Source organism: Cebidichthys violaceus, unplaced genomic scaffold (genome assembly GCF_023349555.1).
Source record: "Cebidichthys violaceus isolate CVI_PGR_0920_01 unplaced genomic scaffold, fCebVio1.0.p SCAF_12, whole genome shotgun sequence".
Classification (NCBI taxonomy): Eukaryota; Metazoa; Chordata; class Actinopteri; order Perciformes; family Stichaeidae; genus Cebidichthys; species Cebidichthys violaceus.
In genome coordinates, this window is record NW_027176285.1 from 3952098 (window position 1) to 3979806 (window position 27709).

The window sequence follows — 27709 nt, forward strand, 5'->3', positions numbered from 1 at the left end:
CTGCGCCTAAAAAAAAAAAAAAGGCTTCTATGTCCACTTTAAACTGCTCTGACAGCTGAGAGGCACGGAGCAGTCACACCAGTACGAGCTCATTACCTCTCCCGAGCCCTAGCATGGAGAGCGATATTGCTGTTCCAGGCAAGGGGACACAGCACCCGATGTTCACAAACCTCCACCGAGTTGCGTTATTGAGTGGCATTTCCCTTTAATGTGTTTATGCCACTTTGGCACCCAGCTAGCTAACTGACCTTTAATTAGGCAAGCAGCCAGCAGAGCACAGACAGTCACTGTGGAGAGGGGCGCCTTTTTTGGGGGGGAAAAGACCCTCATGCTCAGGGAGCCCACAGTGCATCTGCCTTTGTCCTGTAAAAGCAATTATTGTTTGGGGAAACTCACTGAGGCAGAAGCCTCAGCAGGAATACGCTTTGGCAATGGGGCCATATCGAAGTAGTTAATAACCGAAACGGTAGTAAATGATTAAGTACTGTAAATAAAATAAAAGTAGTAGGAGTTGCCTGCTAAATAATGGAGGACCAGGGTTGTAGCTTGGCAGCTGCTTGCTAGTTTGAACAAAATTCCATTCACCTCAACTGTACAGAGAGGAGGCCGAATAACACATTCAGAGCATCACAATGAAGGCTACATCTTCAACCTTTTTTTTTTTTTTACATATAGTTGTTTACATTTGGGCATATTGGCATCATTAAAAGTGTTGAATTTGGCTATAAGCAGTTCCTGTTTGCAAGGTACCCATGTGGTGTACAAACAATGTCAATGGATTGCTTTGATACTGAAAACTTCTCAGGCAGGCTTTGGACTTACATGAAGCAATTTTTTCTTTTAGCAGATTCCTATACACTGAGAAGATATCCTCACGCTGAATCTAAGTGGAGCATATGTGTGCTCTGATTTGAGTTTATCTGATTAGCGGGCTAAATCAACAGGTCAAACTACAATAACTAACTTCCTGTTGTTTTAAGAACACCGCCACCTTTTCTTTAAATGAATGAATAAATACTATCAAGAGTGCACTGTGAGAGTCGGCAGTGTCGACTGCCTCTAGGTGCTCAGAAAAGGAGAACCAGGGTTCCAGCTCGGCAAGTGGCCGCCGTGCTTAAACGTCCTTGAGCGGGACATTCAATGCCTACCAGCTCAGGGATGCTGTTTTGTGCTCTGACCTGGACTCAGTGGGGGCAAGCGAAGACAGGATTTACACTCATGGATGAATCGTGCCTCATCCAGATGTATCTGTATGCATACCTCTTTGAGGAACATACTTTACTACTTGCCTAATGGGGCCATAACCGGTCCGTCCTAGCACCAAACATTTCACTTGCACATCTCTGAAATGGGATATTTTGTAAGGATTTTGCAAGCTTTATTGATTCATGAATATTCTAAAACAGGATTTATGGACGTAGTTTTGAAAGAAGAAAAAAGAAAAATACAGGTTATTGGGTTTTCTTCACTGTGACATGGCAGCACACAACTTTCTACATCTGCCATCATTGCCAGAATATTGTGTGAATAGGGGATACAAATCGGAGAAGATAGAACTGCCCTCATTGAAATATTCAGCTTTGTCATCACGCTAGTGCGGGGGGTTGTTTGAAGTGTTAATTGAGGTGGCCTGGTTCACTGTGTGCGCTGTGCTCCTTCTTTTCTTCATTAAGTTAAAGCGGCTCATGTTGAACACGGAGAAGGCTGCGTGGGAGGTCCAGGCTGTCCCATCAGTGTCTCCCTCTCCGAACTCTGAGTTATCAGCACGCTCCACGGTGACTGACGTGTTGCACAGCAGGGAAGCTCACAAAAAGAAGATGCACTTTAGGTTCTGCTCTTATCCCTCGGAGACGGTACTGTACGACGGAGGCGTAGTGCAGTGATACGGATATGACCTGTGCAAAGATCTAAGAGGAGCAGCATCTCTCCAGGTAACAGCATGGAGTCTGAGCGGGGGCGTTTTTTAATGAAAAACCGTAATTACTGTAAGAATAGAACAATATTAATAATCTAAATTTAATAGCAATTTGAAAACAATGTGTTGGTTTCCTTCATCTACAGCTATTGATCCTGAACTTGTCAAAGGTTAAATATTCCATTGATTAGTGAAGATGATTTAGCCCCTCCCTCTTTGCCGGTTGGTTATTCTGTCATTGTTCAATACAGAATGTCATAAGCTTGAGGTGTATGTCCTGTCTTTCCATCATTGTAAGGACCATGATGTCATGATGTTTTGGATAGTAAAGTTATTCTTTGAGGACATTTTGGCTTTCTTCTCACTTCTTCGATGGGCTGTTTTATGGTCTTAGTGGTGGTTAGGTCAACCTGAGGGTAAGAACTATGTGTTTATTGGATTATATTTTGTTTAATCTTATCTTATCATATTGTATTCTATTTCATTTTTTAAATCTTGATCCATGTAAAGCATTGGTGACTTTGTTGTGAAAAATACTGTGCAAACAGATGACCTTCACACACACAAGAGCTTCACAGGAAATGGAAGATTACTTGGGGACAAAAGTCAGTCCCCAGTGATTTTTAGCTCAAGGTTAGACTTAAGTTAAGATAAATGCTACAACAATGGTTGGGGTTTCGACGTGTAGTATTGATGCTTCAGGTTAATGTTTCAGGGTGTGTGTGTGTGTGTGTGTGTGTGTGTGTGTGTGTGTGTGTGTGTGTGTGTGTGTGTGTGTTCCTAGAAAGAGAAAGGGGGGGGGACATGATTCTTGCCAGTGTAAATCTATCGCACCATAACTTTACAATTTACGTCCCTTTGTCTCTTGGACATTAATAAATCATATGAATGCACTTTGTGTGTGCTTGCACATGTGCATGCATCACAATGCAGCAGTGAGATAAAAAAAAAGGGGGCAAAGTCCTGAGGACTCATGAATTAGGTCTGATTTTCTGTCTGACTAAACAGCGACAGGGCAGAGGGTGTTCATGGTGTCTGCACGCAATCGGCCCGCAAGCCTCTGCTCCCAGGCCTCAAAGACATGGAGTTACATCAGTGGAGGGACGGAGTATGACTCACCACATCAGAGCTACTGAGCATTGGTCCCCAAAGGCTGGACTGCCTAACCGGTTTCTATTTAAATAATATTATGTTCTTCAATACAGGAAGGTTTTAAAATGTTTAATATTCTGTCTGCATCAGGCCGTGTGACATCATGATGCTGCTGCCGCACTGCATCTATACAGCTGATGAGAAAAAACGCCCCAAAACGTCTCACGTTTAAGGCTCCTGGAGGTTGCATGTATCACTGTACCTCACCATGCTAACATGGTGGATGAATGGACAACGTACTGATTGATGCCTATCAGTGGGGACAAATTGTGAGCTGTTTCACTATAGGCAAAGTCATGTAGGCATTGAAATTGTAAGGGCTTATTTTCTCAGGAGCATAAATTCCCAGTAAATCCCACGGCATTAGATTTTGATATTCTGTATGTACTTAAGGAAGGTTTGGCCTCCTTCTCAATTGATTTATTACCTCAGTAAACATTGTAAACATGAGCTTAAGATCTTATTTCTAGTTTCAAGTCTTCTTCAATACAGCATGATGTCCATTTAGAGTAAAATAGATGATAAAGCAGCAGCTTTAATGCGTGGCCTTGTGATTGACAGGTCATTGTTTTCGTCTTACGACTTTAAGCCTTTCACAGTGTGTTTTCAATTCATTGAAGTTAATTAAAGCCTTTTTCTTCACCTAAAAATGTCATATTCAACCTTAGATTGTACTAAGCTCCACCCTCTAGTGTCCCTTCTGGTTGCAAAAAAACAAGATGGCCACAGCCAAAAACCCAAAACTCGAGGCTCCAAAACGGCAGTCCACAAACAAATGGGTGACATCAGGGTGACTATTTCTGCTTCTTACATACAGTTTATAGTTATTACTGGCCATCTCTAGCTAAAAAATAGTTTATCCTGACTGTGGTCATGTGGTAATATAAAGTTGAATTTAAAACGTATGCGACTTAATACTTTGCAGTAAATGATACCTACTGAGTACCATCCATTTTTGAGCTATTGACTTTTCATGCCAACCTGCCCAAGGGATTAATGGTGCAAAAACAAACTGCAAAAGAGTGACACAAAGGGCTTGTGACACTGTTTGCTTTGGAATGGAAATCTAAGTCCGCCTTTCACAGAGGGAAAAGTCCCTTGGCGACTGTGTCCGATCCACCCCTATTTCATGCTTTGTCAACTCCGGGATGGAGTCATTCCCGACAGGGAGAACTCTGAGTTAAACGACACAGAGACTTGACATCACAAAGCCGGAGGAAGGAAGTGTGGATCAGGTTTACCACATTAACCCAGGAGACCTCAATTAGGTAGAGGCTGGCCACTACCTGACTCAGACACGCCTGCAAACAGATGTGGTGCAGCAGAAATCAAGCCGGAGCATGCCTCACAAATACACACATACCTGCACCCATCACAGAATCTCAGTGCCAATCATCTACAGCTGTAATTTCCTAGTGAGCTCATACTGACAGCCTGAAGCCTCAATTCACCTCACCTGACATGAATTCTTCTGACTTGATATTGTAAATATGGAAATCATCCAGCCAGGTAAGTGACCTCTGCTAAAACCTCAGAAATGATACATGGTCCACCACAAACATTCTGGTGTAAATGTAAGGCTAATCTGCCAACTATAAAAGCCTTAAATGTCAATCAAACCAATCATATCTTTAAAAACATTGATTAGTACATCAGTCGCCGTTACATTAGTGAGTAGTGAACCTCCAGCCGTCCTCAGAGGCCTCCACCAGTCCACCAGTTCAAGTCTTTTGGCTGCTCCAGACGAAAATGAAAGGTTGATCGATCCGTCGCTGGCCCGGCCGGCTGGAACCGTCTTCCATTTAACGTTTGGTCTGCTGGCATGAACTCGCTTTTTAAAACTCACCTCAAAATCAATTCTTATAGATTGCCTTCCATTGCACTTAGTATCCTTTGTCGTCTTATCGCTGAACTTAATGATGCCATTTTATTGATTTTTATTGTTTGCCATTATATTGCTATTCCACGCAGCTCCATTTTCTCACACTAAATATTTTTGGTGACAATATTGCTGTTTTATTCCTTACATGCTGTTATTTTTATGATACCATATCGGCTGTCATTATATTATTTTTTTCTCTGAGATGCTGTTAAATAGCACTGCTTCCATAAAAAATGACTATTATTACTGCGGTAAGATCATCTTTGTCCTCTCCCTCACTCTGGCAGTTCCGTCACTCATCCATTGTAAATTATGCATGCATCAATATTTCAGGCTAATTAATAAGTCTTTCGGAGCAGGGTTATTGCTAGCGTGGCCTATGTGCTAAGTGTGTCCAACTGTATTAGGTGCAGGGCCCGCTGACGAATCAATTATGTGTCCGTCCACCGATGCATACATGTTCTTTGTAAAAGGTCAAGAGCAGCCATGCTGCAGAGCAGAATGATTCATGAAATGAGACCCAGCCCTCTGCACCTACAGGTGACACAAGGAGCACAGTGTTACAGCGCCATTGACCATTTCAGAGAAAAACTGAAAAAATCAAGCTCATTGAAGCTGCTTCCATGCGGCCAAAACTAGGCGGCAACCTCCGGGTCTAAAAAGTGAGAGGTGCCTTAAACTAGCATTTAAGGAAAATAACTCAGGTTGTATAGATGTCTATGAAAAAATGACCCTCCTAACTTGATTTATTCCCTTAGTAAACATTGTAAACATGAGTTTATGGTCTCAGTCTCTAGTTTCAAGTCTTCTTCAATACAGCATGATGTTCATTTAGTACATTATGGTCCATTTAGAGTCAAACAGATGATACAGGCTATGCTTTAGGGCGGGGCTACCTTGTGATTGACAGGACGTCAATTAATTTGCTTTACTGGTAGAGTCTGACACTTGTTGCCATGGATACCATGCACTCGCTTCTGCCACTTTTTAACAAATGTAAGTCACTGCAGTATGCGGTTGACATTTATTCATGATGGATGAAGGAACTCAGCCTCTTTGATATTTCCTGATGGCATATGAAATCTTTGAATCAACAAGTGTTTCAGTAGTTCCTCGAATCTCTTCACGGTCATTTGTTTTTTGGTGCAGGATTCGGTTCTGTTTTCAAGGTAAGGAACCACGTTCCAAGCTAGCAGGGCTAAATGTTTGGCTGAGCTGCACTCTAATCCAGCATCAGCCTGCTTGGCTGGCACCCATTTCGTCTAGCGAGAGCACATTCCTCAACGCCACAATCAAGTATTCAGCGGGCATATATAGCTATAACCCGCATGGTCTCCTCTCCTGCCTCCTATCTTTCTGTGATGAATGACACCCATCTCAGAGCGGTCGACTAATTATTCTCCATTAATCTGAGTTGAGCGGCTGCTGTCACCGCTGGAACCTCTGCAAACTCCCAAGACCCTACTTTTCTCTCTTTCGCACCCAGCAAAAAGCCATCCACCCATCACACACACACATACACACATACACACGCACGCGCACGCACGCACGGACGCGAGTTGACAAACAAGTAAGCCGGCCACCGAGTCGGTCCAGAGAGGCAGCCACACCAGAAGCCGGAGCTGAGACGGTGTCACCATGGCAACGGGCAGAATCACGCTTATGTAATTAAGCAGTTAGAGAAAATTGGAAGAAGTGGCAATCACGCTGAAACATCACATCAAGATGAAAATATCTTTTTAAAGCGATCCAAGATTTAAAAAAATGGTTCTGTGACAAAAGATAAAAACTAACAATGGTCTGTCTTGATGATGATAATGGCGTGTGTGTGTGTGTGTGTGTGTGTGTGTGTGTGTGTGTGTGTGTGTGTGTGTGTGTCTGTCTGTAATTGTATTAATCACAAAAATATATTTACACAGTTACATAGCAGAGTCTCACCTCCTATTTGGCAACAGAGAGCTTGTCCCCACAAGGGAACCTATTTCATTTTAAGGGTTTTGACTTGATTTTTGTTTTATTTTCGGGTTGGATTATAGGCTAAGTAAAAGAGTAGGGGTAAGACGTGTGGTTTTTAAAGTTTAGGGTTAGGGGAAGAGAATAAATTTAGGTTGATAACACGTCATCCTAAGTGACAAAAACAAGTGTGTGTGTGTGTGTGTGTGTGTGTGTGTGTGTGTGTGTGTGTGTGTGCGTGCGGAGAGCAGGGGCCGCCTTTCAATCAGAGGGTCGGCGGTTCGAATCCCCGGCTCCTGCTCTACTAGTCTCATGTCAATGTGTCCTTGAGCAAGACACTTAACCCCAAAATGTCTCCCGTAATGTCTGCGTCTACGGTGTGTAGATAGATACTGAATTGTAAGTCGCTTTGGATAAAAGCGTCTACTAAATGACTGTAATGTAATGTAATGTAATGTGTGCGTGCGTGCGTGCATGCGTGCGTGTGTGTGTGTGTGGAATAAATACTTACTCTGCCAGCTCTTCAAGGCTCCGGTACACATCATCCTCATTCAGAGCTGTGTCTTCTGACGGAAAGGGCCTGGCACATGCACAAAAACACACACACACACACACACACACACACACACACACACACACACACACACACACACACACACACACACACACACACAGATGGGACGAGAGAGAGACAGAGAGAGAGTAGAACATATTAGTACACACCCCACAGTATCCCAGGTAGAAAAATAACCAGCCAGAAGACGGTGCGTTCTGTCTGCCAGGTTGTCACTCTCAGCTCCGTCACGTCGGGCAGCTCAACAGCAGGATGTATTGAACGGAGGAGCCCATCGGTCACAAAACAACATTGTCAAAACACATCAACACACTGCTGCTGACAGATACAAAAAAAAAACCTGCCATCTTCACACAGCCAACTGTCTCAGGAATTCAGGAAGGGAAACAGCCTTTATTTTCGGATGGATGGCCCGGTGCCTTATAAATCCTCTCAGGGTGTTTGGGCAGCTTTCAAGGACCCTCAGGGACAATGCAGAGCAATATAACGTATGACTGAAAATGATCAAGTTTAGAGCAGTCCTCTTTTTTCTTATATGTACACTTTCTTTTGGTATGCGGCGGTAGCGTAAATAAAAGCATTCCTGCCGGCCCATTGGTACAACAATCTGAGCGATTCCTCTCGGCTCTCTTCGTGCTTCCTTATTCCTGCCCACGCAGCGTCAACAAACACCATTATACTCCTGGGAAGTGGCAGAGCATAAAAACAGATGACTAATCAATTAGCTCATTAAACAGGGCGGATTTATTTCTCATGTTTTTAAAGATATTAGCTTTCTGCAAACATTATTGTGAAGTGCGTGATTAGATCTCGATTGGCTAACCGTGTTTATGGTGTGCTTTTTTTAATTTTTTTTCTTCTTTCACAGAAGCTGATTGCTACAAATTACAGCCTATTAGCTTAATGTCGTGCACAATTGAAGCTCATTAAAATCAGTGAGGTCACGATCGGCGCTGATCATCAACCACGCTAAAGTTACTGAAACGGAAATAGCTTGTATTATTAAACTAATCCCTCATAAGAGATACTCTGATACTCTTTTCTTCTTATAGATTTAGTTTAGAAGTAGAGTAGAGTGATGAGGGAGAAAAGGGAGAAAGGGGTAAGACATGCAACAAAGGGCCCAAGGCTGGAGTCGAACCTGGGACTTTGCAGAACATCTCGGCTATAATTCAGACCATTTCCTTTAACCACCATCTGTAAGGATGGTCAAATGTTTTATGACAATAAACATTTAGGGAATAAAATTGTCAAATGTATTGGTCATTAGCTGTTCTCAAAGTACCCAAATACCTCAATGTACTTTTCCATTTTGTTTCAGTTTAACGAGTTTATTGTTGGTCTTCAGGGCTGCTGTTTGTTCTAAGTTTGTTTTTTCGCCGTGATTGCAGCACACTGTTGTTGTTGTTACCGTCCTCTCCTCGAGCAATAAATCCCTCACACGGCCAGCCCTGCTTTCTGCTGCGCTAAACAGCCCCGTAAGGTTGACCGTGCCTCCCGTCTGAATAATGTAACTACTGATTACATGATTTGTTTTCTTACGAAGAGCCACTGGACGCACACACACACACACACACACACACACACACACACACACACACACACCATTATTCAAGAAAGAGGTGGTGAACAGAGCGATGGTGGGTGGGAGGGGAGCGACGGTTTCGAGCGTGTGTTTGACTAAATAATCAGGAAACAGCAACTGCAGCACTGTGAATTATGATATACCTTCATTTCTTCCTCTAAAGTCCATCCACCACATCTTCTGGAGCAGTACCATGTATAAAATTACATTTATACTGAAGTAGAATAAGTATTTATTTTACTGTATTTTAGTAAACGTAACTTACTACTGAGCAAACAGTGTGCAAGATGTGTCTCTTGACAAACTATTTCTATATCCAAACGTCAGTAGAGAAAAGAACGTGTGTCTACTTTATTGCCTCCTACCCAAAAATAGAGTAGCAGTACGGAGAGTGTCTCATTTGTTTAATCATCTATATTTAATTGATTCTACATGCCTTTAAGTTGTTTTTTTAACAATTGCATTGTTTCTATACGAAGCATACAAAAAGTGGAGTTAACCTAAAGCCTATATCAAAGAAGTAATTAATATATTCTAATGATCATATGCGGAGGGGGTTCCTGGCGATTGATTTAATGCACAAATAAATGAATGAATGTCTCCATACGGCAAAGTACAAGACAGATGTCAGCGTCAGAGAGCAGACGTTCAAAGCTCTCATAAAAGGAAATCCCTCGACGGTGTTTAATCCATGATATGATCAGGTGACATTTTATTGTGATCTCACGTCTTCTTAAAGAGACAAAAGCAGTGACCTGTTAGTAACAGTGCGAGTGTCAAAAAAAAGCAAAGAAAACAGTAGTTTGTATTATCATTTTTGCTGTGCATATGTGCATGTTTGTTTGTGTGTGTGTCTGTGTCACAAATAGTTCATTGATAAAAGCACCATTAACATGTCTGAGCATTTTACAAAGACGGCAAATTTAAACGCTTTACAGCCAGGAGGTCTTAACAATCTACATTTGAGTAGATTTTCTACCAGCCAAATTAAATTGTTTACAGGATATTCAACCTTTGTTCCATTATAATGCATTTAATACTGGACTCCTTTCTTTATAGGACGTGTATAAAAGCAATAAAAGTAGTCCATGGATTTGAGATAGGAGTTCACAGTTAATTACAATCCCCTACTCAGCATTTAGGACGTTGGTTTATGGAGTTTTGCCGGTAGCACTTTTTTGTCTTCTTGCGTCTTCACAGTACACTTTTGTTCGGACAGCCGCTTCCTTATTAAGCACTAATAGCAACTGATGTAGTAAGAAGCACAGGGCAGAGGGCGGGGCAGGTGGATGGGTCCAACCGATCGCTGCTCATGTCCTGTGTGCGTAACTAAAAGCAAGTATGCTCTTTTAACTCAGCGGCTTTGTTGCCTAAACCCGACTCCTGGTAAAGATGGAAGATGATTTTGAAGATAAACTATGCATGTGACAACCGTCTATTGACGCCTCATCCCCGACACCAAAACCGACGCTACAGGGGTTCGTGGAGCGCCACGGTTTGGAGCTCAGGAGCACCGACCAGCATTGGGGGCGAGAATGTGTCGGTATCTGTGGGACGCCAGCAATTAGCCTTTCTGTAATTAATTAAAGCACGCAGGAAAGAGTTTGTCAGCCATCGAGTTAATGAATGCTCAGCTAGAGGAGTCAAAGGTCAGCTGGTCACCCTCAGGCATGTACGTGCACACACACACACACACACACACACACACAAGAACACGCACAGAATCCTGCAAGCTCCACAGTCTTCTCCGATTCATGAACTTTGCCAACTCTTCCATGTTTGGTTGACTTCATTAAAAAACTTCTGTATTTCCAAGAGCTAATTACAAGTGCTATTATTAAGGAATCATAACACAGAAACTGCCTCATCTGATTTATGCTACTTTCTCGCTCACCGTTATGAGGGCAAAGACAGCGCAGAAGGGGCTTCCTCCAGAGCGTAATAACACACCCACATCGTATGGCCCCCTCCAATGAAATGTGCATTATATTATAAGTTATTAATGGAGTCCCGCAGGGCTAAATTTAATTACGTAGTAGTTTGCGGGGCTGTGCGCTCGTATGCATCACCCCAGTGTTGTTTCGCGGAGCCAAGCACTGCCCAACGCTGCCGTTTTCATTTCGCATAAATGATACAACCAGGTGTAATTGAACTGTGTTTATAATTTCATCAGGACTCCAATGATGAGCCGTCTCTAGGCTATTCAATAATGCTCTATTGTGCTGCATGTTGTTCATGCTGTTACACTGTGCGATAAACCAGACTGGATATGTGCTTTTTCTACAGGATCACTTGTCTTTTCACAGAATAAAAAGTTATTTTGTGCCTCTGATGATCCCCTACTCATGTTTTTTTCTTCCAGCCCTTCTGATTTGGATTATTCGAGTGTTTGTTTTTGGTGTTTTTATCTGTGTTCTTTAGAAACAACTGCTTCTTTTAGGTCAAATGAGGAGTAAATTGCTCTCTTTGTTGGTTTTTATTTTGTTCAGGGAACTGTCCGAGCTGTATGTGTTCGGCAGGTAGATTTACTTGTTACAGGAGAATTTCTCTTTTCAAATCTTAGTGAGAAGACGCTCAGTATTTGGTCTGAACAGCTGTCTATTACTGAAGGATTCATTTTACGATGTAACATAGGTATGTTCTGCCAGATTTGTGCTTTTCTTTCTTTTTATTGTTTTTCTTTTTTCTTTCAAGGAAATAAAAACATGTAAGGCAATAACTTTAATTAAACATTTGTTTTTCAAGGAAGATAGAAAACTTCAAATAACTGTCATTGCCAGGAGGGCAATGAGAAGGGCGTGAGTGATTGAATGTGTGTTTGTTTTTGCATTTGTGTTACTCTTTAAAAAAGAGAATTAATTAACTAAATAAAAGAAAGGAAATACATCTTGCAGCGTATCGTGGTCAGGGCATAAAATAAAAAAAGATACATAATCTCAATAAGGCCTTTTCTGGTTAAATAAAGGTTAATTATAACACATCAAAAAACACTTCCTGCTTGTTATAATAAGGGCACAGATTCCACATCCTAATCTCCTCCCACCCAACGCTCCACTCTTCAAACAACCCTCTCTTGTCCTTCCATTTCTCAGTGGATTTTAACGTCTAATTTGTGTTTCCTTTCCTTCCTTAAAGCCATCGCTGGCGTAAAGGGAATGTGTGCCGGACAAAGCCGCAGTGAGCAGGTCCCATTGATTCAACAGCAGAACAACGGTGTAGTCGTCAGTTGTGAATGCAGCTCAAATGGTCAAAAGTTGGAGGCAGTTTCATGTCCTAGGACACGGCTTTGTTTCTGCAGGGGTCGATAAGTCGCTGGAGCTCAAGAAAGTGTCCACTTTGCCGCTTATTGCCGGGGTAGGATGTGTGCAAAAGTACATACGAGTGAGAGCCTCTTTCTTTGCATGTGTGTGCTTTTCCTTTTCCACAACATTTACTAATGACATTAGCACACCATGATGCATTCAAACACGAGTGAAATGTGCATTGTGACAACTGCATACTAATGCATGTGTGATGTAATACAGTGGCGTGAGGGGGCAGAGCTGTGCCGACAGGATGAGGAAAGGGAGGGAGGGAGGGAGGGAGGAAGGGAGGAAAAGAGCAAACAGTGATTCTGTCCTCTCCTGCTGTGCACTGCAACCTCCTCATCTTAAAAACAACAATATAAAAACACAAGCACATCTACTGCATATCGTCCCTGTGCAGTCCAAACAAATGTAAACATCATCTTTCAGCAGAAACGGCGTAAAACTGTGTTTCTCCTGTTTACTTATTCATCTTTAGTTCATGGAAGAGGCAGCTTTAGTCACAAACGGCTTTTCATCCGGCAGAGAAGGACTTCAGGCGAAGCTGAAACAATTAGTCGATTGATCAATTAGTTGATAAAGAAAAGAAATTACTGTGAAACTACTATATTTTAAAAAGAAAATTAATCATTCGGCTTATATTTCAAATTAAAATGTCCAACATTCTCTTGGCTCTGGATCGGTTGCTTTTCGCTACAGTACATAAAATCATCTTTAGGTCTTTTGATCAGATGAAAGAAGCATATTGAAAACATCATCTTGGACTTAAGGAAATTGTGATGATTACTTTCACTTCTTTCTGACAATTTCATGTTTTTCAACTGATTGCAAAAAAAACGAGTCAGTTGCAGTCCCAAATTCAGTCGTGTGTTAAGTAATCAGCCTTAGCTCTAAATGGAGAGGGGCGAATGGCCAAATATATTGGCTATCGACGCTTGGCTGAATACTTTGGCAGCTGTGGATTTTTGTCTTTTTCTTTTTTTGGAGCCAGCATATTCTCATATTTAACTCTGGCAATTAAGGGTTTAGTTTGAACACATTAGTGTCTGTGATTGTTGGAACAGTGAAAATACTAACCAATATGGTTTTGGTGAATAAATCAGCAATCGGCAGTCGTTGGGCTGACAACATATTTACAACCACAGCTCTAACTATATGCCTGGTTTCATTCTTGTCTTTTATGTCCTTTATTCTTATGTTTCCTATTTTTATTTGTATCATTTATGATCATACAATTATATATTTCCATCTCATGGTGACACCCTATAATTGTGGAATCTAGACACGCCCTGTCAGGGAAAAACTGTCAGGAAACTGTCCAGCATCAGGCTGGGAAGCAAAATTCTAGGTGGCTGCCTCTGTATGGTTACAACTTTTCCTTTACAATCTGCTCTATATGCCTCATTTCTATGACAGAGTGCAATTTGTGTCAGTTGTTTGTGACTCGTGCATTTTCTTGTCAGCGATGTAAGTGAGTAAATATACAACAAACAAGAACCCCACTTATACAGCAGCTACTGTTGCAAACACCGTACACTGTAGCAAAAGCAGTGCTGAGCCGAGGTCGCTCGCACTCTACGACCCTGATCCCCTGAGCCCAGCACACACACACTAACAGCTCCCATCAGGCGTGAACTAGGACAGTGAGGCGCGAGCGAGTTGAAGGTTAGAGTGCGGTTAGCTGAGGACAGTAAAGATAAGCGGTAGGAAGGGGGGGGGGGCTGAATAACAGGACAGTGCAGGCTTATATAGTAGATAAGCTGTGAGAAGCACAAGGTCAACTCACAGGACACACAAAGAGACTCGACACAAAGGATGGAGGACGGAGTTTTGATTTGATGTTTTTTTCAAATACGTTGCTCACTGATAATATCAAGGATGTAGGTTTGATTTCTGAGACGTGGGGAAGGGGACACAATGAAGGTTATTTAACCGAAAAAGAAATAGAAAATAAACAAAAAAAATACTACTTCAATCATTAAAAGTTACCAGTTATTGTCTCTGATTGATGTTCAATGCACCTTTTTTTATTCTAAGTAATAAATTGTCACACTGTGAATCCATCACATGAATGGAGTCTGCAAAGCATCGTGTCAGTCGCATGAGAGGTGAAACTGAGGACAAAAAAACACCACGAAGCAGAGGAACAATTGAAAGGAAGCTTATCTTCATTTTCGCTATCGACTCTGACTAATCTGTATTACGTAAAATGGGTAGCAAGAGAGCACTTGGAGATATTTGAATGAGTCACTCAAACTTAAACTTTGTTGGATGTGTAGAAACAATAAACAAAGTACAAAAAAGAAAAAGAGGATAACTCAAGCCCGGATGCAGGGTCCTAAAGGAAGAGTGTATGTACTGCATTTGATTGCAGAGGAGCGTGCAAAATGAATCACTCGTTTTCCAGCCGGGGCTGGAATGCTGACAGAGTGACTGAGACATGAACTATCGAAGCCTGATTACAGTGAACACACATCAAAGACGAGATCAATGGGCTTCAGCAGGACGTCAATGGACATGCCTGCGGCGCGATGTTATCCCAACGCAGTGAGGAACTCTCCGGCCATTACAGAACACAATGGATGGCCTGATGTGGTGTCCGTGCATAACCGATCTGAGACTGTGGGGCTATTGTCTGGGCATGGAGACCTCCTCGCTGGGGGAACAGTGATTTAATGGAGCTTGACAAGATCCATTAAATCACTTTCAGTTTCCTCTATGCGTTATATTCTTCCCTGTTTGCTTCTTAAAAGGGACACCCAAGCAATTAAGACATTTCACACATTAAGTTGTAATTTCAGGCCTCTGCTGCTTCCAACTTAACCACCTTTTTATCGGGGTTTTGTTTCACAAGCCTCTCAACTTTAGTGCAAATGTAAATCTCCGTATTATCCTTCTGAAGGTGAACTGAGACAGAGAAAGCATCCCGTGAGAGGTGGGGGTTGAAACGCCTAAGCACTTTGCAACGTGTTTTGAAATGACATCATCGTACCCGTGGACTCGGAGGGGCCTCTCTATATGCTACACGACTTGCATGGACGGTACGGCATGTGTTTGAATGAGTTATAGGAGTTCTCAGGCCTGTGCATGGTTGACAGGGGGCTTTGAAGCGTGAACAGAAGAGATCTGTCAGGTCCTTGAGACCTTTGAATGCCGCTGACCTTGCCCTGAGCTGAATTACCAAGACGCCGGTGATGGGACCCTTTAGAAAGGCCAACTGGGGTCAGTGAGCATCCATGTTGCGGAAGTGCTCTGCTTGATATCAGCACCCTGTTCATGTTAGATCATATGGTACATGACAGTCCACACGTGTGAATCCTGTAGCGAGAGCATTAAGAGACACACTATTGTTGAAAGCGCCACCCTGTAAACCCCAAAACCATGATAGCATCACCATTTATCACAGCAAGAAGCTATAAAAACACCTTTCTATTCAGATCTTCCTCTTTCTGCACGTCTTCATACATCACGTCGATGAAAGCTTCCGTCAGAAAAAGCAGCCAAAACAAAGCTTATATTGTTATATTTCATCAAAAACAGTTTAATCTACATGTCTCATTTAAAATCCCGCCCCAAATAAACCGTTTGAGGTAACCAGATACTGTGAAAAAACAGAACACGTTGCACTCCTCAGCAAGCTATGATGGACTCGGCTCAGACCAACAGTCATGTGACACTTCGAGTGAACTGCAGGCTGCTGAGCACAGTGCATTAGAGAGAGAACAGGGGAGGCTGTAAGCAGAGGTTTTCAAAATAAAGCAAATAGTTCAATGCACTGAGAGCATCGGTAACACTTTAAGATACTTGGGAACATGTTGGATATATAGATTCCAGTGTTTTCAAATGTTTGTAAAATAAATTATCAAAGAAATTCAACTTGCGTTTTTTTCTTTTTTTAATATTTATGGCATGGTGGCTTTGTTATACTGCATAAAAGAGATGTTTGAATTCTCTTTTTTACTTCTAGCCATGATTGTGCTGTTTCTACAGAAGTGCAGCACTATATATATATATATATATATATATATATATATATATATATATATATATATATATATATATATATATATATATATATATATATATATATAAATAACAGTAAAAAGTGACAGGAGCCAAACAACTCCCAGAAACAGCTTGGGGTTCAGAGGGTTAAGCAATGTGTTAGATACTAACACTGAATATGCATTACTGTCAATGCCACTGAAAATCAACGCCTAACTCTGCAGCTCTTTTTTTTTTTTATACATATATTTGCACTGTCGAACCCCCACAGATGTCTCCAACCACAGGAAGCCGCTCACAGCATACAAGCTCTATCAAGGCAATTGCACCTCAGTGAAGGCAGTGAAACATGCAGCAACCTAAGAGACCCAGACTCTTTCTGAGCAGGTTACAGGGGGGGAAAAAACCACAGCTAGAAGGCGAGTGAATAATGGACTTGCATTCATGGTTTTAGTATTTAATTTAAGTTATTACTGCACTGGTTGTGAAAATTTAAATCACACACAAGGGGGTGCACCTCTTACACCAAATGTGGACTGAAATTAGCAGACACGTACATGTTTGTCATGTGGACAAAGCAAAATGTAAACTATCTTCAGAACAAATGTGACGTTTTGCTCATTGTCCCTTATTTTACATTTAAAATGAAGTTTTTTACTCATTAAAGTATTACCTATGACTAATTATCAAGATAATGTATGTTAAGATCATTTTGGCTTTGCAATCCCAGTGCTGACATTTACCCCTTGAGTGAATATTCAGTGTACCGTCTAATTGCCTAAATAAATGTTTCCATTTTTTTCAGACCGAGAGCCAAACGTGACCTCACTGAATAAAGTCATACTCTGTACCGATCCCCCATAATGCCGTTGTGCTCCCACGTTCACCCCCAAAGCAGGGCAAGAGGTCAGAGTAACTCTAGGGGCTGAAAGGGATTCTGTGTTTTGCTCAAGGACACTTCAGTAGTCAGGTGCTCGACCCTCAGGTGAAGGACAGTTTACGTACGCCTCGCCGCCCACTATGGAATCCAGGCTTGTGAGAACACAATATCTCTTTTGTGATATCCCTAGATTCATGCCCATCTGTTTTCTCACCTTTGACCCTCTGTTTGAGAATCTGAACTTTAATATTAATGTCCTAGTTAATTAACATTCACATTACTGGGATTAAAGTATCTCTGTACTTTGACGCCTCACAGCAAAGCGGTCGGCGTGGACGGGCCGTGACTTAGCCTGCAGTCAGCAGGTTGTGTTGTCTTTATTAATGGCGAGGGACCTGTGCTCCGTCTCCCTCTGTCACTCACCCTTCTACCTTCCCTTCACTTCCTGGCGTGGCTCCTAATGGGCGCGCTACGTCTACTCATCACTCAGACGGATGAAATGGCTTTTTATGTGGCGCCGGCGAGCCACCGCGCTCCAAGCGGATTGAGCGCATGAAGAGAAATCAGGAGCCCATTCTGGGCTTGATAAAGCAGTGCAGCATCACCATTATGCCTGAGAAATGACTGGCCCTGCATACAATGCAGTCGTCAGACTCAGATAGCACTGTAATAGATTTTGCGTGACGGATGGAAATGTGTTGTGGGGATATTTTGTTCCCTATAAGACAACAGTGGCTAAAAGCTGCAGCTAATTGCCTAAAAATGTAAATTGACCTATAAATGAGCAGCAGATGTTAATGGCCCCCTCCGTCTTAATACAGGCCTACAAGCGTATGTGAAACGTGTTCATCCAAACGGTTTCTTTGCCGCCGATGCTCTTGAGCGCTTCGGCTGTTCAAATGATGAATGAGAGAGTTACAGATGAGACACATACCTGATGCCTTTGATTTGTGCGATGCTGTGGTGGGAGATCCGTGACAGAGCGGAGATTACCTGAAATAAACAAAGAGATAAACAGACATATAAACACTTTTCTTTATTGGTCATCCTTTTATTCCAAACATTGGATTTCAGGTTGCTTCTGCCTTTGTTGTTTTAGTGATACTCCTATCAAAACAGTAAAAAAATGATTTAAAAATAAGAGTCAGCAACAAAGTAATACAAAGTTAATCAGTCAAAGGCAGCGATCAATTCTATCAGTAACTAAACAATAACCCATCAGGGGCAGTCATGAATCAACAGTAGTCACTCCAGGTTCTTGGGGGCCCCTCCTATTCAACCTTTACTTGCTTCCTCTTGGTCAAATTACCGTTGACCATAAGGTTATGGTTATCATTGCTATGCAGATGTCACCCAGCTCTATGTAGCTCTCTCCCCAAATGACTATGGTCCTCCAGACTCCAGAATGCAACATTTCCCTCAGTTAAACAAAGAAAAAGGAAAATAATAATTATTCTCGGGCAATAAAAAAAGGAACACAAATCATCTGAGACAGCAATGATCCGTAAACAAAAACTAAAAGTAGCAAAACGATAACAAGTAATGTATTCCAGAGGGAGAGCCATTATCAAACTACGTTATATGTGCTACCAGTTAACAGAAAAAAAATGTTCATTTCAGTTTAACGTTCCCCGTTCTTCAAGGGGCCTTTATGGAACATTACAACCCCTCCCAGGCGTATAAAGTACCACAAAGGACTGTGTGACAACATATTGCAGGCCGCCATGTTAATGGTGACATTCAAAGACATGTGGAGCACAGTCACAGATGGACGGGTGCTAATTTGGTTATATTACACAGCAACACATGGTCACTAATTTCCCCCTATTGTACTTGTTTTCTATAGTTTGTTAACCTCCATACTTTCCCGTCCTCCTTTCTTTTTGTCGTTGTAGAAGAAGGTCAAATGTGCTTTTATTTGCGGATTTAACGCCGCTTGTGAGTCACATGCTAGTGCGCTTATGGCTGTGGACTATAGACGCCGTGCTCTGCAGGGTCTACAGAGGGTTGTTCAGGAAGATGAGGAAACCATCATCACACACACACACACACACACACTCACACCCCAAAACACAAACCCCCGTCTCCTACGCCTCATTACCCACTCCTGGGGTGTATTTCGGCTTGCGACGCCGTGGCAATGCCAGATGTCTCCGCGACAGGGTGGAGAAAATTGTTATCTCAACCCTCTCGTCCTCGGCAGGTGTGTCATCTGCAGCCTCTCGTCAAACTCCCTCTTGTCTAAACACACAATGATGCGGCATCTCCGCTCTTACGGCACTCAACACTGAAGAAGAGCCGATGGCCGGCGTGAAGAGCGCACCGCCACTTTGGGACCGCGGGATACTTGCGTTGAAGCGCTTTTGACCCAAACCTTTTAACTCCCTCTATTCAAGCTGTTCTCGTGTTTAACATAATGAGTTGAGTGAGAGTGGAGGGATTACGTGGGGCACTGCTGTGGAGTATGTACACATCACATCCATTTACATCTGACCACTCAACGGGGGGGGAAACCTCGACGGGGCTGTAGCTCATCGGGATGATGAGAGGTTATTTCTCTGTGTCGCTGAAGACCCGTGTAATGGGCAGTCATTATCACGCTTTATGGTTCCAATAAGGGGCGGGTCTACCATTTCACTCCTCATTGACATGTATTTTAACTGACTATTTTAGAAAGAGAACAAAAAGGAAAGAGAGACAGACAAAGAGGGAGAGGCGAGCGGGGAAGAGTAGACTGCTAATTTAGCTGAATGTCTGTTTAGCCGACGGTTAGGGTGTTTAATAAATCACTGCGGATAAAGCCATTGTGCAGCTGGGTGGCATGCTGCCCACGTGGCCACGCTGCAGGGAGGATCCACATATGGCACACTGCCCCGGTATCATTAGCTCCATCTTTTTTTTTTGTCTTATTAGCCTACATTGTCTTTGTGTAAGGGTAATCATAAAACATAAGAACAGCAATAACAAAAAATGTGAACAGCTGGCTGAACGGATGGATACAGTAGGTGGACGAATTCAGAATTTAATCGCCATCAATATTTCATGGCGAGCAGTGAGATCGGTGAGATCAGATCCGGCTAAACGCAGCTGGTTTCGTCCAGGTTCAAAGGGAAAAGCCGAGCCGCTGGCCTCGAGCCAGAGAGGTCGCAGCGGGGCCAAAGCGTGCGCGGCCCGGGGGGACGAGCCGTTAACGTGCCAACGCTGGGCGTGCTGGCGTGACGTTCGCACATCACTTAGTGAAGTCTATTAATATTGAATCTCCAGTTTCCTGAACATTAAGGAATTTGTTCTTGTTTTTTTTCGTTCATGTTAAGAGTCGCACGCCACGATGGGGGAAAAAAAAAACTGTGAAAAAACTGTGTGTCTCAATGCTGGGAGTGCTGTTCGTGACGCCCTCTGGCTTGGAAGAGGAAATGCTAATTTGCAATCTGTTTTCAAGGCAGCCGAGGAAGTAAAAGATCTGCTCTCGCATTGTAGCAAGCATTTCATATTTATATATTTGTGCTATTGTGTGTAGAGCTACAGCTTCACTACAGACAAAACACAGGAACAGAGGGTCATTTGATTTCATTAAACCACGTAAAGGAGTACTCCACCAAAGAGCTATCTAGAAGTGCCGCCTTTCAGGCCTAGAGGGGGCAAGTGATATGCAGAGTATCCCTTTAAGTACTGACCTTTTTAACAACACTTTTTTTTTTAATCGGTTTCAAAATGCCACTCCTCAAACTCATCTCAAAGGTGGCCTATCTGCCTGATTGTGCTTTCCTCTCTCTCTCTCTGCACCGGTTCCTGTTTACCTTCCTGCCTCCGATATACGCCTTCTTCACCCTCTTCTGATGCTTTGGTTCGGCCAAAGCCTTTGAGTCTCCACACATTATTAATTTCCCTCTCATCTGGTACTCCCCGGGGGGTCTTAACTCGGGGGCTGGCCAGAGAATAAAGCTTCTTCCACCCCTCTAGGAATATGGAAAAAGACAAGTCACATGATGGAGTGATAGCTTAGATTTCTAAAGCCCCAAACCAATATCTTATCTTAATCACCGCTCTGCAGCCCCCCTGGTGTCCCCTTACCCACATCTGACCCTTTCTGTCAGTCAGGAGGACGTAATTGGAGACCCATGTAAAGTCAGACACATCCACTGATGCTTGCAGTTTATGCATGAGACTGACATGCAACATTTACGATCCATCTACTGCATTTACAAGGTTCTACGCACATGTGCGTGTGTGTGTGTGTGTGTGTGTGTGTGTGTGTGTGTGTGTGTGTGTGTGTGTGTGTGTGTGTGTGTGAGCAAGGAGGAAGATTGCATCTATGGATTAACTGCGAGGCGAAGCTAAGTGTTTGCAAACACACGCCACCCTTACACGTCTCCAGACTCGCCACATGTGGCCCCAGCTGGGGGCCAAGTGAGGCCTCAGGTGCAGGTGCAGACACACACACACACACACACACACACACACACCCTGCAGCCAATCAGAACACCTACAGGCCCTCGTTACCCCCGGCAACGGGGCTCGACTGAATATGTATGGTCATCAAAAAACCGAGTGAAATCAAATGAAACCTACAGCCATATGCTGTTAACAGTAGCAGGGCAGGGCTGTGATTCCATTAGGATCTGAAAACATGCAAAAGAGGACTATTGACAGTTCATCACAAACCGCCAATCCTGTTTATATCTGATGCATTCATGGCACGATTACATCTCGCACCGCAGATCAATGCATGTGTTGGAAGTCATCCAACAAAGAGGCCGAATTAATGAAAAATTCACCACATTACTGTAATGCTTTCTTTCCCTTTATCTCTCTCTCTCTCTCCCTCTCTCTCTCTCACTGGGCTCTTCCTCCAACAACCAACTCCCTGATAGTGGGAGATATTTATGAAGTATTCACACGTTGATAAGACAACATTGCTCTGCTTATGCCAGCGTGCCAAAGTGGTAGGCATGAGGCAAAAGGGACACCGAGTGGGAGAACCGAGAACAGATGGCTGAGTGGGAACCCTGCGTGCCCAACATCAATAATAGACGGACAGAGGAGGGACGGCTGAGCCCGCCCGTGTGTGTGTGTGTGTGTGTGTGTGTGTGTGTCCCACTGTCCTACTGCCTCCGGGAGTTTCTGTCTTTTACAAGCCTCCTCTTATTCTCCGTCTTTTTTTTTCTTTTTGTTCTTTGAGCTCAACGTCTTTTTTTCCCCCTTTCTTTTTCTGTACTATGCACACATTTCAAACGCACACTTGTCTGAAATATTGCCTGTACAATGCTCCATCTATAGAGGATTATGCACATAACTTAGTTGACGCCCTGAGGGAATTTGAATGTATTCAAATTATTCAACCTGTATTCAAAACAAATTTGTTTATGCTGTTTTGAAAAGGGGCTCTGTGTGAAGTGCTGCGAAAAAAAATAAAATAAAAAATAGATACGTAAATAAATAGCTTTAGGACAAACGTTAAAACGTACAAAACTGCAACGGAAATAAATAAAAAATATTATATATAATATGGTAAACAGGGAAAAAGAGCCAAACCAGCTTGAATAAAACATCACTGGATAAAAGCCTCACTGACATTAAAGACGATCACAGAAATGCATTGATGACACTTATCAATAGTCATAAACCTAAGAGTGATGCTCAATATATGAATATTTGTTGGTATTTGAAGAAATAATAAATACTATTCTAATATGAATCAATAACATAACCAGAAAACATAATGTGCCCTCCTTGATACAAGTGGAAGCTTAAAACACAGCTCAAACCCAAACGTCATGGGATGTGTTGGAGTGCGCACCTCGCCTATGACCCCCTGTGAGCAGGGAAACCACACGAATGGCCGTCATTAGTCTCCCAGCATAAGCTCATGTTGAAGTTGCTGAATGCCATCAGGACCAGGGCAAATCCTGATTGCAGTCAGATTGGCACCTGCCACGTTGCACTAAATCCCCCTCAAAGCAGACCTTCAAGCTGCTTGATTACAGGGGATTTTCACCGCGTATGTGCAGACAAGAAAAGCCTCCGGGTTGGCCTGAGGGCCACAGAGCGTGCCACCGCTGACCCAAAGACACCAGTTACCATCAGTGCCAGGCAAAAAAAAAGACGTCTGTGTGCCCACAGAGAGCGCTCAGCCCACACACAAGATGCACAGAGTCACTACTGATTGAAATTGTGGCTTAACATCATGAAACATGGTACTAGAGGTGTGAAAGGAAGAAAAAAAAAAGTTAGGCATGCATTTTCCTACAACCATCAATATGATTTATCGATGTGAATGTGTGCAAATCCATCTTAGGGCTTATTTAGCTGCAGCACCTCGGACATTGATTTGATCTGAACCTGTGCTCCTTGAAGGAAAAAAAGGGCAACCGCGGCTAATATGTGCAAATTGTACTCCATAGATCGCGTCAGCCTGGTCAGCACCTGCCAAAGCGCTGCAGCCAAGTCCATGACCCGTCCCATTTCACGCTAAATCAACATACATGGGTTTGCTCACTAAAGCGCGACTGCCAAGGATGTTGGTACATGCGTGCATCAACAGCAGCACCCAGTCGGAACGCGTTCACATGTGCTGTGCACGAACGTGATGCTACTTCTTGCACACAGGCATACGCACAAAAGACACACACACACACACACACACACACACACACACCCACACACACACATAGATCAATGGTGCACCAGTATGTGGAGCATGCAATATTGGTAAAGAGACAGTTTCTGGTGGAGATGGGACTTAAGAGAACTTACCCAGGTGTCTAAAAGGTCTAGATAAGAGGATGAGGATGATATATGGCAACAAAAAAAAAGAAAACATAAGTAAAACTCATAGGCTGCACAGGCCAGGCAGAGCATCACCATAGAAGATGCCAATTTGAACTCAGTCATTTACTGCAGAGGATGTGACTCCATATATTTAATGTGGTGGTTTTGGTAACCAGTCCAAAATATTACTCCAGTCCCCTGAATCTCGTCTCACGCGGCTTTTCAAACTAAAGCTGAAATCCAGCACTTCAACCTCAAATTGATTATTTGATTTCACATCCATTGTTCTAGAGTTCAGAGTAAAAAAAACAAAACGTAAAACATCTTATTACGGTGTGACTGCGCCGTAAACTGCACAGCAGGGCTGTGCCATGGATTTACTCTCTTCGTGCTCGGCAATTCATGTCACCATAAAGCAAGCTAAATGGCTTGGTTAAGAGGGTGACAGGAACGCAGTGTGAGCAGCTCTGCGTTACCGCTGAGGAAATCTGAGTCTGAGCCGAGCAGCATTAATAATCCTCGTATATTAGCAACAGATCAAACAACAGCGGCTCCGAAAGATGCCGCCTCGCTCGGTGATCAGATCGCTCACGATTGTTGTGCTCACAGCTTATTTGTTGCAAAGCCAGTCCATTCATAATGAATGAGGAGGCGCCGTGTGGAGAGTACCGTCCGCGGATGTTCGGGCCCGAGGCTGAGCAAGAGGGCGGGAGGTTTTAGGAGTGAAGGGGTGGGCGAGGGAGGCATCTGGTGACTCAGCAGAGGGAGTCGGAACGGAGCTCGCTCCATCGAGGGGGCTTCTGCTGAGCGGGCACAAAACAAAGTTTCTCACTACGGCAATTTTGATAAGTCGTTCATATATGGGTTAGGGTTAGAAAAGGTCAAATATTTGCTGTTGAATACTAAGCGGTGCATCTTTTGATCTTAGACTGTTCCTCACAAAACAAACAATTTGAAGACATCACCTTGGTCTCTTATAAAGTGCTTATAAACGCATAAAGGTCATAACTGGCATCGCATGCCTATGTGGTGATCCAACACGAAGAGTTGAAGCGTTTGTGTGAGAGCCCTCCCTAACAACAGGTGTCAAAAGCAATTTCTTGAAGATTGGCGAGAGGAGAAGGTGAGAGTTCAATTAAATGTTACTGAAAGGCTCGGGTGTTGCTGTTGATGTGATAAACGTGTGGCCGAAAGGAAGCCGCTCGGAGCCCACGGGGTTCAATCACAGAGGTGAGGCAAATAAAACCCCTCTCACATTTCAGTCCACCCCCTCGATTTCATCCCGCAGGGCAATACGGTGCGGCGCATGACACGACTAGAGGGGCGTCGTGGCGAGCGCGATGGCAGCGGGGAAAAAGCTCTGCACACAGCAAATCACGGACCCCGCCCGCACTCGCACGTCTGTGAACAAAACAGCTCTTTAGGGACACGGTGGCAGCTGACAAAACAGCAAACAGTGTGAACAACCCCCCCCCCCCCCCCCCCCCCCCCCTTCCCTCATGTAGAGGAATTCTTGAGCCAAACTGGGTTGATGCCTTTCACAGAAACGCAGAGGCTGAACACAGAGCATGAAATGATCTCGCAGTGGGCTGAAAATGCAACTGTGATTGAAAGTGAGAGCTGAGCCAAACAAAAAACACAGAAGTAAAAAAAAAAAACAATAGATCACAAATGGGTAAAATTCATCTGCGAGGTGAATGTTCATTATAAAGCCAATACAAAGGGGGGGGGGGGGGGGGGGGGGGGGGGGTTATCACTTACAGAGCGTCTCTGGTCTTTGGCTGCAGGTTAGAAATGAGCCAAGATCAGACACACAATCTGTCCGTTGCTGCTTCTCCAACAAAACAGCGGGGCAATTTCTTGCACTATCACGATCACACCCCAGTTCCTCTAAGTGCTGAGGGCTCCACTAAAACAAAAATAGAAGGAGGAAATGAGAACATGTGTTGTGTGTGTGTGAGCGCATGCACGGGTGTAACGATCTGTGACTGCATTGCGTGTTTTGGTTGGCCCTGTTTTTTTTTTTATTGTCTTGTTTGTGCCTCTTCTCAAACATGTGTTTTGACATTTCCATGCCAGAAGGGCCTGGACCTCCCGCTGCGACACAATAGTTCCAGAGTGTTGTGTCACATTATAAAATCTTTAATCAGCTGTTACGAGCTGCTGGACTGTCCTTGACATTTTTAAATTGGCGGCATGTGCAAAGGCTCGCACGGGGCAATCTACGGCAAAATGCATCATTTCAATGCCATTTGTGGTTTGGGTTGAAACGCAAAATACAAACCGCTAGGAAAGAAAGCTCACAGGCAAGTCTTGTGCAGTGAAGCAAAAGTGTGTCAGTCTGGACTGGAATCCAAAATGTTTGTGACGGGGCTCAATGCTCTACGAAGAAACCTGGATCACTGGATTAGAACTTGATCAATACAGAAGCAAGGTAATATCGTCCGAAATATGGGGTCATCAGAGACACTGATGTATGTCGGCAGATATGCATCAAGAAACACGTGCAACTAGATGCTTTGTTGGCAGAATTCGTATGTATTCCTGGTGTATTTTTAGCAACGCTAGTGTCAGGACTTTAGGCATGGAATTGTCGGTATGTCATACAGTTTGATGGTCAGTCCACCACTATGACTGAAGGGATTGCCATGATATTCTGCATAGACATGCATGGTCTCCAGAGGATGAAGCCTACATATTTTGGTGATTCCCATGATTTTACCAGCAGGTCATGGTTTTAACTTATCCTGTGATATATTTCAACATCTACTGGATTGGACTGTCCCAACATTCTGCAAGGGCATTCGTGGTTGCCAGATGACGAACCCTATTTACTTTGGTAATCCCCTGACTTTTCCTCTAGCGCCATCGTGTTGACATCTGTGGTGTTGTAAAATGTCTTGACAATTATTAGATGGATTGCCATTTGGTGATCCCCCTTACCATTTAGCGTCACAATCATGCAACAGTTTGACCAAATACTGAGTCAGCCAACTGAGCATCGGCAGAACTTTGTGTTTGGTGCTAATTAGCAAATGTTAGCATGCTAGCAAGCTAAACTAAGATGTTGAACATGGTAAACATCATACATGTTTTACTGTGGACAAACAAAATATAAGAAATAAACAACAACAGGTTAATTCCTTGCTTATGGTAAACTTTAAACCTATTATAGGGTGGATTACTGTACAACACAGAGAGTAGGCACAAAATACAAATCTTTTTGGGTCTTTGTTGCACAGACCTGCATCCAGAGGTTGCATTTTTAGTGGATCCATAATTAAAGGTTTGCATTTGATCTATGATGAAGCAGATGTAGCTTTATTTCTTTCACTTGAGGGGAACAGAAGAAGAGTATTTTTGTTTTAATTTGTTGTCTTATTGTCTAACGACTGGATCACGTATGGCATGGATGGGACACTCATCAGCATCGATAAAGCGGAGGGGGTCTTGAGACGATCGGCGCCCACAGCATCTTCCGACCATCCGTTGGGACAAAAGGCAAAGAGATGGGAGCTTACCCAGCTAGGACCTGAGGCTTTTTCACTGTATACAAGCTCCTGGCTAATGGAGCCCAAATAATTATTTTGTTCCAGCTGTTTATATTCATCCTGATGCAATTCATACAGGATTCATACACATCTGTTTCGTTATGTTCTTCTTGTGAAGCAAATCAGCTACATTTTGTTG

General features: G+C 43.1%; 1 protein-coding gene across 8 annotated transcripts in view; it reads right to left on the bottom strand.

Moving 5' to 3' along the window:
• The window catches only part of vav2 (vav 2 guanine nucleotide exchange factor), a 183591-nt gene that overhangs the window by 37323 nt on the left and 118559 nt on the right, over positions 1-27709 (bottom strand). For all 8 annotated transcript variants that reach the window (XM_068705944.1, XM_068705942.1, XM_068705939.1 and 5 more), the window contains exons 3-4: positions 18186-18244; positions 7414-7482 (exon numbers count right to left, since the gene is read on the bottom strand). In XM_068705944.1, coding sequence (XP_068562045.1) covers positions 7414-7482; positions 18186-18244 — 128 coding nt within the window. The remainder of the gene's footprint in view (positions 1-7413; positions 7483-18185; positions 18245-27709) is intronic.